The sequence below is a fragment of the Aplidium turbinatum genome, chromosome 7, assembly GCF_918807975.1.
Source record: "Aplidium turbinatum chromosome 7, kaAplTurb1.1, whole genome shotgun sequence".
Classification (NCBI taxonomy): Eukaryota; Metazoa; Chordata; class Ascidiacea; order Aplousobranchia; family Polyclinidae; genus Aplidium; species Aplidium turbinatum.
In genome coordinates, this window is record NC_137478.1 from 20,064,316 (window position 1) to 20,078,737 (window position 14,422).

General features: G+C 36.9%; 2 protein-coding genes across 3 annotated transcripts in view; one reads left to right on the forward strand and one right to left on the reverse strand.

The window, feature by feature from the left end:
* LOC145774255 (uncharacterized) overlaps positions 1 to 1,571 on the reverse strand; it is a 56,943-nt gene extending 55,372 nt beyond the window's left edge. For both annotated transcript variants that reach the window (XM_082585446.1, XM_082585445.1), the window contains exon 1: positions 1,396 to 1,571. The gene's annotated coding sequence lies outside the window, so the exon portion shown is untranslated. The remainder of the gene's footprint in view (positions 1 to 1,395) is intronic.
* A 2,365-nt stretch (positions 1,572 to 3,936) lies between these two features.
* On the forward strand, positions 3,937 to 11,329 carry LOC145774814 (fructose-2,6-bisphosphatase TIGAR B-like). The gene is made up of 6 exons (XM_082586128.1): positions 3,937 to 4,074; positions 4,614 to 4,705; positions 5,186 to 5,260; positions 8,436 to 8,556; positions 8,805 to 8,912; positions 10,265 to 11,329. Exons 1-6 carry the CDS (start codon positions 3,941 to 3,943, stop codon positions 10,524 to 10,526), a joined length of 792 nt encoding a protein of 263 aa, XP_082442254.1. The 5' UTR covers positions 3,937 to 3,940; the 3' UTR covers positions 10,527 to 11,329.
* Positions 11,330 to 14,422: the final 3,093 nt, after the last annotated feature.

Below are 14,422 nucleotides of genomic sequence, written 5' to 3' on the forward strand. Positions count from 1 at the left end.
TGATCTTTAACAGCTGTTTCTTTTATTTTGTTGCGGATTTAGATGTCTTGTTGATATTGAAGTCGAAGCTGGCAATCCAGCAAGCTCTTTTCCTAGTTGGATCTAAAATTTTCTTCTCATGCATGCTTCAATGTTGTGCTGCTATTTTCGCCTTGCAATTGATACCATATCACAAAAGCATTGACAGCAGTGACATCGATTATATTGTAAAATAGAGCTATCGGCGATCTTCTCGTCATTCTTTTGGAACTATATTTCCTAAAAATTCTGTCAATAGTGTCGACTACTCTTTTAGTGCTGTTGTGATACAAGATTACTTCGAATGCAGCAGGCTTGGGGTCCGTTGGACCCCACGGTACAAGATGATATTATTTTTTTCTATGATACCAAATTTTGTTTGAGATCAATAATTATTATATCGTCCTAAAGATCAAGCAAAGCTGTGAAAAGTCAAGGTATATCAATATCGCATCTGCTATATGTCCTGAGAAATCGCAGAGCGAAATTTTTTTTGGGGTCCATTGGACCCCATGGTAGACAGAGGGTTAAAATATTAAAAAAAATATAGCAATTAAAAATATCTTTATTCATTTCAATTTATCCTGAGAATTAATGTAGCCTAGCGACGTGGCTTTTGTTGTATCCAGACCATGGCTACTGTAAGACTAATACAGGATGGTTGAAGATTTAGATTAAATGGATGAAATTGAAAACCAAGGAAGTCAATCTTTGCGTCCACCGTCATGATGTTATTGTACTTTAGATAGGTGTCAAACTCACGCGCATCATGCACAGGCTCTCACCGTTTGCCCAGACAACAAATCAGTTGTTATTTTACATTGATTCAACGTTAGACGACAAAGCGACTGATTTGTTGTCTGGGTGGTGACGTAGCAGACACAACGGTATGGTTTCTGATAATACCAGAATTCCTAAATTCTTCCTAATTAATTCTAAGAGTCTTCCTGATTAAAAATAGAAATCTTTAAAATGCTCTGGAAAAAAACTTTACATGGGCAATCTCATGCTAAATCTGTTTTTGAATGTATGGTTGATAAAACAAAAGTATTTTGAAACAAAACTTTGTTTCTTTTTGATCTGCAAGCAACTTTCATGGTTGAGAGGTCGAAGTTGAGAGGTCGAAGCGGCAACTAGCAGCAAACCACAAAAATACTGGAAGCCAGCAAGTGCCGCCAAATCCAGCGGGTATAGACAATAGACAAGACAAAAAGGTGTCTGGTTTTTAAATTATTTTATTCAGGCGACTGGTTAAAACTGAAGAATATTCAAAACAACAATTAGTGCTCACACGGCCTTGCACGTCGGCTTAGCTACAAATCGTTTTCGAGAAGAATTTCGTTGAATACTCGTGTTAAAACTATTCACACAACTTACGATGATTTTTCTTGCACTGAAAATACTTTTAGCTTCTGACCCTGCCGGTAAGTTCACTACAGTCTGTCGCTTGGAAAAAACTCAAGGCTTCAAAATTGACAACCAAACTCGACAACTCGCTGTATTTCCATCGTAGCTAATGACAAGCCCAGGAAAGGACCTTTCAATTTTCTGCTTTCTCAAGCACAAAATCACTGCAATGCTTGTGCTTGATCATTGTAATGCCAGTTTAATCTGTGATGTCATAATGTCACATTACATAAAGTAATTTCCCCTAACAATAATATTTATTGCAACGCAACAATAACATTCGCATTTCAGCGTTCGGTTTCACTACATTAGGGGTTTTCAACCTTTTCTTTACCGCAACCCCCTCAGAGCAGTCAACCTAGCCTCGCGACCCCCCATAAAAATAATTCAACAGAAGCATATTTGATTCAAAACTTAACCAAATTTGATTCATGCTCACATTCAGTTATGTTTAGTTTTGCTGTTTTGCTTTCAATGTGAAGTTCTGAAACCAAAAACGTTTTTTTGCAATGTTAATACGGCATTTATTACATTTCCTCCGATTGTTATTTCTAGTTTCTGTCAAGTTGGGCTAGATAATAAATTGGAGCAAAAATTATGATATTGGCTGAGTTTTTAACCGGCTTTCGTACTTCGGCAGTTCAGCTTGCTAATTGCTCTTTGATAACCCACTTTTGTATCAGAGAGTGGGGGTTATTTTGTATACCTGACATATAAAACAATAATTTTAAGAGTGCATTATCTGTCTTTAAATACCAGTATAACAACAGAGAAATCAGTTTCGAAATCGAAATTATTGGATATTGGGGCTGTAATCCGATTTCAAATCCTTGACCTTTTTATTACATGTTTTGTTTTTTTGTTAAAGAAAACATAAAATAAATAACGTTGTAGGCCTACTGCAGTAGATAGTTATAAGGTGTTTGATTAATCTTTGCACACTTGTACGTACTTCAGCTCATTTGTTATTGAAAAGATTGGTTTAAATTAGTGCCTGATACAAAATCTGTCAGGCAAAACATATTATAATATGGCCTCGAAGATAAAAATAAATACAAAGTCCTTGCTAGGGAAACAAACCAGAGTTCCTGCTCAGTTGGCGGTGATGAAGGACTGATTACAATTGTCATTATTTAGATAAGCAAGCAACTCATAGCTTGAATGCAACATCTAATAACGTCACATCTACGTAAATGAGATATGATTGACCAGTCTGCGTTCAAGGCTACTTACGTCGTTTTTATTTATAGCTTTCACTTTGACATCAAGAACCAAAGTCGAAACCACGTTTCCTACTTTTGCGTTGTCAAAGCGTTTCAGTTGTACTGTACATTGAATAGACATTTGGCTTCTGCTTGGGTTGTATACCTTCAAAACTGATTTGCCCTTCATGGTAATGTCACTATGAGAAAATGAAATAGCTGTGGTGCAAGGTATGCACAATATTAGTTTACCAGTTGAAAACGCTCATTTTTTAATATTAATATAATTTGTGAGTTACCTCTGTGATGACAACTTTGCGTGATTTCGTTTGAAAAAAAAAATGCAAAGCGTAGCCTATAAAATACCTTTCTATTTTTAAGTCTATGTGACAGAAGATGAATTATCTTACTTAACCGCATATGATTGATTAGTAGAAGTTGATGTAAGAAAGAATTAAATAACAATGATACGACAAATCACAGCATGACCATGACAAGTTTGTGAAGACGGAAAATTGCTGATTGGAACTGGTTGTTGCTACAGAGAACACTCTCGAGCCATCTTTATTTAGCAATGATAACTAGTTGTCTAGACTTGAGGCAGAATTTAGAAAGCCAGTTACAGCGGATAGAAATAGTACGAGGGGATGAATAATGTATAATATTGATTTAATTATTACGTGATTGTGTAAGTGCTTAACAAAAGGCAACGTGATAGAGGTCAGCTAAAGGAATCCTTAGAGTATCGGCAGTGATTCCTCTTGTTATAGAAGGACGCGCCATGAGGCATACAGGCAACGATATGTTTGCTTCAAATAGGGTTTCCACTTTCCACACAATCATTGTGGTATTGTAAATAGGCTACGTAGTCTATTTTACGTTACTTAGGTCTTATTAATTAGATAAATTTCTAAATCAGCTTGCAGACATTTTATGATCCATCTGATGCCTCATCCTCCTGACGATGATGCTTTGGTAGTGAATCATTTCACCAGGATCATGAAAACAGATTCTATACCGTAATTGATTGTTTCTCCATTTAAAGCTTGCTAGCCTGTGTGCATATCTTGCAGGTCTGACTTTGCTTAGGCAGCGAAGTAAACAAGAATACCACAAAGAGTGAAGTCTACGTCAATCATAAGCCTAGACTATTTAAGCTCAAACAGAGAGCTTTACTTGTCAGTTCAAGTTATTATCGCCCAAGGTTATCAAGCTTTTTACTGAAAAGTTAGTAACCCGTACGAAAAAAGTCTTTCTATATTAATCTGGGTAACCTTTTGCGCTGAAAAGTTGAAAAATATTTGCCAAATATTATGACAATCAAATTCCATATTACTTTGGTCAGGCATGGCCAAACATTGAACAATTGCCTCCAACTCATACAAGGTCAACAGCTGAATGCACCTCTTAATGCCAAAGGAAAGCTGCAAAGTCTAGCAGTTGCCAGGTAAAGAAAATTTACTCCAATTTTTGATAATAATCTATATTTTAAGAGAAGGGTAATTAGATAGTGATTAACCTTCCTACTTCAAATTACTGTAATCATAGTTTAATTTAGGAAATATTATGTTCTGCTTCGATTTTGAGCCTTTATTCATGACTACTTCATCAAGAACATTCTCATTCAAATGACGTAGGCTACCTACACAATATACATAGTACTAGCTTATTCTAGTAGGCTAAATAACGGATATAAGAGATAATAGATTAACATTTTATTGATTGCCTTGGTACAAACTGTATGAAAAGCAATAACATTCTTGCTACCACTTTTTCTGCTTTAGTTGGTGGGGTGGAGCTCATCAACAATACAAATTTCTGCCCGTGAAATAACTAGAACACATCTTGGAAATCACTCGTTTGGGAAACCTCTTATACGTGAATACTTCGTCAACGAAATCGTCTATCAACGTTTACACGGTGACTACGTATGCAAAAAATATAAATCATAAAAAAATCTTTTAACTTTTTTCTTCTTTTTTTCAGATTTTTGAAAAACGAGATTTTTACTCATATTTATTGCAGTGATATGCGGAGATCCGTAGAAACATGTGATATCATCATCAGAGAAAATGAGCGTTAGTGAATTATAAGACTTTGTTGTGATGTTCTTTTTGATAATTTTACATAAAGTCATACCATGGCAAACGTTTTATCTACTATGTGTTCTATTACTTAGCCTAAGTGACATTCCCTTGCAAGTGACAAATCTAGTGACAAAAATGTACCTACTGTATTCGGCGACAACTCCTCCCAAATGAAAGTTTTTTTTTACTAATTGACTCAGATCTACAGTATAACCTATAAATGTCATAATTTTTGTAGTTTGGTTGATACAGGTAGGCTACATGCTTCCAGTGAGTGTTTTAGTACGTTAAAGGTTAGTGCTTGGAAGTCTCTAAATCGGAAGCAGTTTCAGTTTATTCCCTTTTCAGAAAAAAATTAAAGATGCAACTTTTTACTCTGATTTGGTGTAGGGCTGGTAAGAAATTTATTTTAAAAGGTGTACAACAAGCTTCAAAGATTTTATCAAGCAGGTTATTACATTTTGCTTGCAGATTTAGAAAATGCTCCTTCTATCAGATACGCCACCGATGACCGATTGAGAGAGAGATGTATGGGAATTATGGACGGTAAGCTACAAAAAGAAATGTTGTTTACCAGTTGGTGCGTAAATGTTTAAATTTTTTATAAAGCCACCACAGCTTTCATGTTTCTATATTTTACAAGTTTCACCAAAAGACAAACAATCTAGTCTTTTTCTTCTCTCGTGTTGTCGCTATATATCAGGGCACCCGTCGGTTATCAACTGCCTAGTGTCATCGTCAATGAAGACTAGATCTTCTATACCATGGGGTGGTTTGTACAGCGGAAAATCTTTGATTATGTGGGCTACTGTTTGCATTTCACGTCACTCACAGGCAGCACTTTATGCCAAGCTCCAACGCAACATGTCTGCACCATATATCGTAGAACACCAGTGAGCAAACAGTTTGATAAGAGGCCATCACCCAACTTGTTTTCAGACGGAGATCCTAATACTTGACGAAGTGGAGGTGTGCTGCTTGACCATTGTTTACACCACGCTTTATGACAGAATTTTTCCTTGTTAAAGTGGCTACCCTTTATGGCACCAGTGTTTACTAGGGTGTTCGCCAAAGGCGGCCAGAAGGTGGTGTGCAGTGCGTACAAATGGCTTTCTTGATTTTAACGGTTGCTTGAGAAGTTTTTCCAGCGTGGTTACATGTAGCAGATGGCTGAGGTTTAAGGCTTTACCACTTGGGAAGAGGACAGCACGCTGGCGTCGCAGTGTAGCTGGCTTGATATCTGCAAGGACATGCAAACAATCAGTTGGAGTTGGTCGGAGGCAATCAGTGACAGTTCGCAGGCAGTTGTTGATGTCAAATCGACAAGGTCAGTATGGGCGATTCTGCACCAATAACAGCACAGGATTTAGAAGTGCCGTAGATTAAGGCTAAACCACTTGTTCTCAGTACTGAGGGACTAGCATCCCACCTTGTGGCCACAAGACGCTTCAGGAGTGCGGTGCGAGCTGACACGTTTTCGCGTAAGTGTTCGAGGTGTTTGCGGTATGTGAGAGATCGGTCGATTCGAACCCCAAGCTATGTGGGCGTGGCTTCAAAAGAAAGTGTCCGGCCATTATTTTGAATGTTAATTTTTTTATTTGAGTCTTTATTACATAGGTGGAAAGAAGAACTCACAGAAGTCACAGTCTTCGTGTCACTTAGCTTGCGGTATCATTGGTGCAGATAGGAAGATGAAATGTCCATATCTTCGATCAAGGTGTTCTGTACTAGGTTAATTCCTACTTGTGACGTGAATAAAGGATGGACATGTCATCTGCATATGCGTATTTATTGGAGGAAGTTTTTGGAAGGTCATAGATTTGCAGAGTGGCCCAGCGAAGTGTATACAAATATAAGTTAGTTTTTTTAGTTTTATGAAGGCAAATAAAAACAACTCAGGTGTCAGTTAAAAAAGAGAATTATTTAACATATCCATCTTTCTACTTGATGACCTGGCGGAGAAGAGGTATCATCTAATCACACGAGGCACGCATAGTTTCAGCATCAATTTCCGCCCAAGATTTGGTCAGTTTTTGCTTCAGAATTTCAGCACTCGGGTGAGGTACATCGCAAGGCTTGCGCTCCAAGATAGACCATATTCCAAAGTCTATTGGATATAAATCAGGAGAAGATGGAGTTTCTTGGGCCAAAACCACTTGAAATTGTCTTTGCACCAATCCTTGGCCAATCTAGCTGTGTGAGAGGTTGCTCCATACTGCTGAAGTGTATTTTTTTTTTTTCAATAACTTTCCTCACCCAAGGAACAACTTCATTTTTTAACATCTTCAGATAAACATGTTGGTTGATTTTGACACCATCCTCGATGAAAATTGAATGAGTTTTGAGACCTATGGACGTAACTCCTGCCCTCACCATTACCGAAGCTGGTTTTTGCTTCCTGAATGAAGTTCGACGTTCAACAGACACTAAATCTTTAGATTTAATTTACATCCAGTCATTTTGGCTTTTGTGTATAACTTGAACGGTGAATAATTTCTCATCAGTCCAAAGGACTTGTGGCTGCGTGCCATCAAAAAGTTTACTCAGAAGAAACTTTGATCTTTCAAACCTCTTCTTCTTTGTGGCATCAGAAAGAAGTTGTCGTTTGGTAATTTTTTAGGGCATGACCTAAAGATCTCATGTCATCACCCTCTGGACGGTTAAACGGTTAACATGTGCCTCTTTACCAAGTTTTCTGGTGCTCCTTCCAGGATTCTGTTGCACCTTACCTTTTCTCAAATGTTCTCAACGAGTGTTTGGTTCTTACGAACCTCTCTGGGGTAGTGGGGTACTCTTGACCTTTGATAAGCAGCTATCAGTCTTAAAACCTTAAAAATCTTAGCAGGTGATAGCTTCCTTATGACAGTGCGTTTCAATAACCTTATTTAAAGTCTTTGCCATGGGTGTAACTTTAACTTTCCAGAATATTTATATAGAATATTAGTATCCTAATCTACGAGGATTATACTACAAATCTGTAATAAATACAAATAATTTAGTAGTCGAGATATGTGTTCAAATTTAATATGGAATTTAGTTTACACTTTGCTGGGCCACCCTGTAGTGTAAATGTTAAACAACAATTGGGTGGGAACTGATCCCTGTGGAACTCCATTTCTTAGACGCCTTTATCCGCTTTTTTGAGTCGTTTGTTATAAGAGTGAAGCTGCGGTTGGAGATAAGTTCGACAATACAGTTAAAGTCTATCCAGCTTTATCTGAAATTGCTTCCCTTGCTAATAAAGTGCAGTGTTCTGCTTCATTGCATCAATTCTTTCAGCTACATTTTAAAGTCTGTTGAAAGTAACGTGCAAATTAATATAACAAGACTAGGTTACTGTTTGGTACCGGGGTCTTACTTACAAACTGTTACAGATAATATCGGACAGATAAATGGTTAAAAGACTTCTGGTTTCATCTTATTGGACAATTGCAATTTTTGGATTTACTTTATCAGTTAACGTAGAGCTAATTTTACCACTTCTGCTACCCATACATTTATACAAAGAAAAGAGAAAGTTAAACGTAATAGGCATATATGACATATCTATGCGATTTAGAGAGGTTATAAAACTTTTGAATTTTCATTCACACGTTATTTCTCTATATATGAATTATGGAATTATGAGAATTGGTAAAACGGAAGATGTCATACTCAAGTTTCACCCTTCACCTTTTCAAGGGTGAAACTCTTATACTGTAACAACAAAATTTATTATCAGGCCGCCCCATAGCTGAATTGAAACGGATGGCTTCTTTGCACAATCAACATAGAAGAATATACACACCCGAGGACGGGGAAACTTTGGAGGAACTTTCCAAGAGGGTTGATCAATTTTTCAGGTAAATGCGTTTGCTTATATTTAATGCATACTTACACATAGTAGTTTCTCCTGAACTAACATTTATTATTAAAAATAAAAGATTAGGATGCATTTTGAGGCAAGCTTTTATTTTTTTAATCTTTTTCATATTTTGGTAAGAATTTCTTGTTAGAAACTGTAGAAGGTGTTTGTCGACTATGTAAATAAAAGCATAGCAGTATAAATGGCTTGAGGTTATTCTGAAGCGTAAGCTTATATTTTTTTTAGATCTTTATGCCAGACCATGTGGAACGAAAATCTGTTAACCTCAGAAAGAAGAGAAGAAAACATTTTAATAGTTTCTCATAGCGGAGCCATTCGATGTCTGATATCTGTGTGAGTTGCTTCGTTTGTTGTTTCACCTGTTTGCATTGCAGAACGTGCGTAAAGTCTCTCAAGTAAACGTTCCAGAGAAAGCAACTTTTTAGTAAAACGCCATTGATAAGTATTTCCACAGTATCCTCATAATCTTTGTGGTAAAAGTCCTCATGCTGTATCATATCAGAGACTCGTGTCATATGAAGGTAAAGTGGACTAAAACTGTTTCATTATCGAATACGTAGCATCCTACAGTAGGACACAACTATACGCTTGTACTGGAATAGTTATGATGAAAAAAATACCACAAAAGTCTACAACAAATAATAGAAACAAGATAGCACATTATGTAGGTGGCACTTGCTCTCATATACGTGGAATCATATTCATTTCTTTTAATCGATTGCTGTATTGTGAAGGTATATTTTTAGAGACTTACTCATTATTATGGAAACGGTTAAGGTTTCTCAAAATAGTTTAAAAACATTGTTATGGTAATGCAGTTATAGTGAGATATTTGCCGTTGTGGACTAAAGTTATTGGTCATTTTTACACAAACTCGAAAGTGTTTAAAACTTAGTTTTAGTATATCTAAGAAAATAAGTTGATGTGTGGTGGTATTATACGGTAAAACGGGCTGTGGAGTCAGAGTTGTGAAGTCGGAATCAGAGTCATTAAAAAGGCCGATTTCGATTCCGGTTTAATATAAAATGATCAACAATAAAATTTTGTTTGTAATTATTTTTCAAAATATTGCTTCTTGTTATCCGCTTTGCTCTCTAAAACTTTATCAGAAAATATAAGTGTTTGTTCTCTCTGCAGTCGAGTGAAGCAAAACGATATTCACGGCGATGGACATTGTATTTTGCCCATGAAGTTGGGCTCGTCAGTATCGCACCACAAATTGAACTCACAGAGTTCTCGACCTGTGGCATCAATTTCTGTTCTGTTTTTGTCAGTCAATTGAGTTCTTACCTTTGCACACTCATTATATTGCACACTGATGGTCCTATAACTAGTAGGAGAAAGATTTGTAGCATATCTTTGTCTATGTATTAAAAACAGAGCAATATGCTACGAAAAGGTCTGAAAAAAATTCAAAATTCTATTCCAAAAGGAGTGGTGTGTAAAAACAGGTAACCCGCATGAGCCTGTGTTCTTTTTATATGAAAATCTTACTAGGAAAACATGCTAAACTCCAAGAGCAGCACGCTGGGTAATACTGTATTACTTTTGAGACCATCTTGCATTTAATATTCAAGAGTTTATCTGATCTAAAAACGAATATGAAGCTAAACTTTGATATATCAAAGCGCTACTTTATCACTGTTTTTATTCTGTTTTCTCGGTTTAATTGATGTTTTTTGCAGCTTGGGACAACAGTACGATTGCAACATTCCAGATGATTTATTGGATAGGAAATGTGACAACACTTCCAGAAGTTGCATTGATGTAGAGCTGCAGGCAGCAAATTTAACAATCGATGTCCAGGACGACAATTTTGTCGAGAACCTTCCCTTTGTTATAAAAACAAAATGCAATAAACTTTTTAATAGTGATCATCTAAAGTCCGAAGAAAATCTCCACAGCAGAAGCAGTTGCATACCTCCGTACTGCATCAGTTATTACTAAAAAAGTGCTTAGCTGCTGACGTTGTTTATAGTACGTTGTATAGAACGAAACGAAAGCAATTTGTATTGTACTTTCAGCAAGAATAGCATAGTTCTCGTCATCTATTAACAATAACTAAATGGAGTAAACTGATCAATAGGGTGGATTTTGCTAGAGAAATAAAAAAACAAACAAATGAAATAAAAAATAGATTTCAAACAGATAAATCTGTTGAAAATGCCTGGTATTCCAGCTATCTTTGCATCGCTGGTCATTGACATAAACAGTGAATTTCGTACCTCGGTATATAACTACATTCTATCATTGCTTATTCGCATGCAACATTTCCTTCAGGTTAATCGAATATTGTGTATCGTGAACTTCCATTGTTTTATGAATTTTCTTACGTTGTGATTGATTATAACGTTAAAGTCTTGTTATTTGCAATTTACTTTTAAAGCCTGCAATTTTGAAAAAAAAACTGAGCTGATTGTCTTGATTCCTCCCAAGTTTGGCTTGTTACCAATTGGACTGACCGCATAAAGTTTAAGAGTTAAAGTTAAGTCACTGACAAATTGATAAACTGAACTGCATATTTTATTTTATTCAAACGTAATAAAGTGTAAAATTATTTTAACATCCTACCACACCAGCTCAGTGACGGGCGAGTTTCGCTCTTGGCTCTAATGCTTTGTAGTTATGTTTTGTGACGATGACGAGCAGCTCCTGTCTAAATGCATTTACTATTTTCCTCTATTGAAAGTGATCGAGGATTTCATGTTAAAATTGTAAGCCTACTGTTTACAAACTTCAAACTATCTACTTTACAGTCAAGCAGTGTTGTACGTATCAATGAAATAAATTGACGACGTCAGCGTCAGTGCAAATTGCCTGAAAACGTTACGCCGTAAAGTACTGCGTTAGCTCTTAAAAAAATTGGAGGCGTCAGCGCTAATTTCTAGCGCCAATTTAAACAGGGTCTCACAAAACGGAAGTATTTTAACCAAGTTTAGGCTAACAATAGTTATAAATAAAGAGCAGGTTTTATGTTTTGAGACTGTATTGTAATTAGCTGCTTTAGCGCATTAGTCATCTCTTTGTAGAAACACAAGCATTTCAAAACGTCTGTCTGACGATCTGCTGCGTTTGGGACGCATAATGTCCTTTCCAAGTGAAAACATGGGTTCTACAGCAGTGCTGAATGGTATTGGTGTGTTGTATTTCAAAAACAAGTCTTGAGAATGTTTACTCGGAAAGGTATCACTGTTCCAAGCGTGTTGTGATGGCTTAGCACATATAAATCTTTTAACGTGGTCCACTGCACCAACATCGCTCTTTTCAGGGGCATGGAGGCCTTGAAATAAAATATCTTCAACCTCCAACATTCATTGATTTTTCTTTTTCTCCCTCTGATTCCTCGTTCTCGATACTGCTCACGATATGAGTGATCACGATTTGGCGAACTTCTTCCGCTTGCATTCCAGGTAGCCATTCCAACCAACACGAAAGCCGGTAATTCGGATGAGTCGCTCTGGCCAGAATACATTGTGAAAAGAGATTTTCTATTAAAGCAAAAAATGACGCATAGCGCCTAACGCTTAAAATCGGCAAAATAATTGACGGCGCTATCACTTCCGTCAATTAAAAAATAAACTGACGGCGCTAGCCTCAGCGTCAACAAAAAGTTGACGTCGTCAATGTACAACACTGCAGTTAAGCCAGCCCAAACGATGTGAAATGTAACAATATAAAGGTGAGTCCCATACTTGATCCAAGCATCGGTGGATGAGAAGATAAGGTTCTCATGGTACTAAGCCTTCGGCACTAACGAGAGTAGGGTAGCCAGTTTATTTTTCTCGGCCGCCTTTCCTCCAGCAACTACGCTCACCCAATTTATTACGCCCTGGGTAGAGGTGAGCGGTGTTTTTCAACAACCAGCTAAAGCCGGGAGTCAAAACAGGATTGGTTGATTGGAAAGCGAGCGCCTTATCCACTGCGCCATCCCATCATCTCACCATACGATGTACTGTACGTAGCACAAAAACAACTAAATTAATGCAATTGCAAGTAAATCCCTTTTAGGCTATAACTTATAGTCTGTTCGATGTTTTTATTGATGTTTATCTCAAGCGTTAATTAAAGGTTCGTTGTAGGTCTCCACAACTTAAATTTCTTCCTATATCTTACGTGCATCGGGCGCATATACAGATATTTATCTCTTGAAAATCGTCGGCTCCAGCCCGTGTGTCGAGCATTGGTTTTGTTTTCAAGTCGGATTTGGCTGGAGATGGTGATATCGGATGTGGTTTTGTAGGCCCAGTCTCTGATGGACGTGGACAAAAATCATATTTATGGAGGGTGGGGAACGTCGTCGTTTTAGCTTTTTTTTTGTAATGTTTCTTTTTTCCTGAGCTTTTTTTTCCTGTTTTCTTTAAAAAATTCCGTGCCTTCCTTAATTCTCTTCCTCCAGAGTGACCTCAAATTTCTTCCTATATCTTACGTGCATCTGGGGCGTACATAGATATTTATTTCTTGATAATATAAGGTGTAGGAATGTAGGTGATAAATAAATGAAATATCACCAGATTTATTTAGTGAGGAATGGTTGTTTTAAATCTGTTCAGCATCACAGAAGATTCTTGGATGCAAATCTCGCACACCAGTTGGCATCTCTTTAAAACACAAAGATCTTACAAGGATAAGTCCGTACTACAATCATTCTGTGAATTACTAACATAAAAAATAAATGCAAATTACCTTTCGTGAAATTGTATGACGCACTGAAAGCTTAAACCAGGTTTCATCTAGGCTACTTATGTCACTCTTGCTCTCTCTCTCTCCTGTGATGAGAACATCCATCGATTGGCCACTAACTCTCTAGAGATCAGGCTTTTTATGCTCTGAGGTGTTTTTTTCTGCAAAGCATAATTATGTGACCTTCTCCACACTCTCCAGAAGCGCTCATCATTAAACCCCAAAACAACAGTCGCTATAACCAGAACCATTTCAGAATTTAATTAATTAACGTCGATGTTGTTCAGAAACAAGCTTTCAGCAAAAGCGTAATCAACTCAACAAAATATAATTTATTTTTGTATCTTACGCTATTCAGTGCATAACTTTAACGTTGAAAAACGCCGAAACAACACAAATTTCTGGACTAGTAACTACAAGTAGCTTACAATTGTAACATTGCCACAGAACCCAGTGGAATACTGCACGTCATACAAATGGAACGTGGTTGCTGCTCATGCAATTGCCACCTCATCATGGAACACCAAGGACTTATCGATTTGTTCATTATTATTTTCAATTATTTTGCTGTCAATATCGCGTTTTTCTTCTTCACGTTGGTATATCATAATCCGTTTAGCTTCCGAAGCTTAGGTGCGTAGTACGTACAAGCCGGTATCTCACAGTGGGTTATAGGTGAATTGTTCGTAAACAGTTTTTCGTAAAACAATTGTTCGTAAAAGCAATTCTTCGTAAAGCAATTCTTTGTAAAGCAATTCTTCGTATACATCAATTCTTCGTATAGGTGAATTGTTCGTAAACAGGTGATTGGTCAATTGTTCGTGAACAATTTTTCGCAACAGCAAGGTTTGTCTTGCAATTTCCGATGAAGGTGCATAATGCAAATTTTCCTGAATAACCAAGTTACGAGACATAAACAAATAAGCACAACGAAAAAGCGCATTTTTTGTTATTTATTGGAATACAACAATTGTCTGTGTTTAGCAATTCTTTGCTTACACTACCAATACTACTTTAAGTAACTTCGTACAAATTGTCCACAAGCCAAGTTTAGTATGAAGTATTGTGTGCAATTCCACGCAAGTAGGCTAATCACAAATTTCATCATCTTGAAAGTCTTGACGCCAGGTTCGGACGACTCTAGTTAGTCTTTCTGCACTGTC

Coding starts and splice junctions, on each gene's coding strand:
- LOC145774814 (XM_082586128.1), top strand. CDS start 3,941: ATGACAATCAAATTCCATATTACTTTGGTCAGGCATGGCCAAACATTG. Junction 4,075..4,613: donor CAAAGTCTAGCAGTTGCCAG/GTAAAGAAAATT, acceptor TCTTTTTTTCAG/ATTTTTGAAAAACGAGATTT. Junction 4,706..5,185: donor CATCATCAGAGAAAATGAGC/GTTAGTGAATTA, acceptor TTTTGCTTGCAG/ATTTAGAAAATGCTCCTTCT.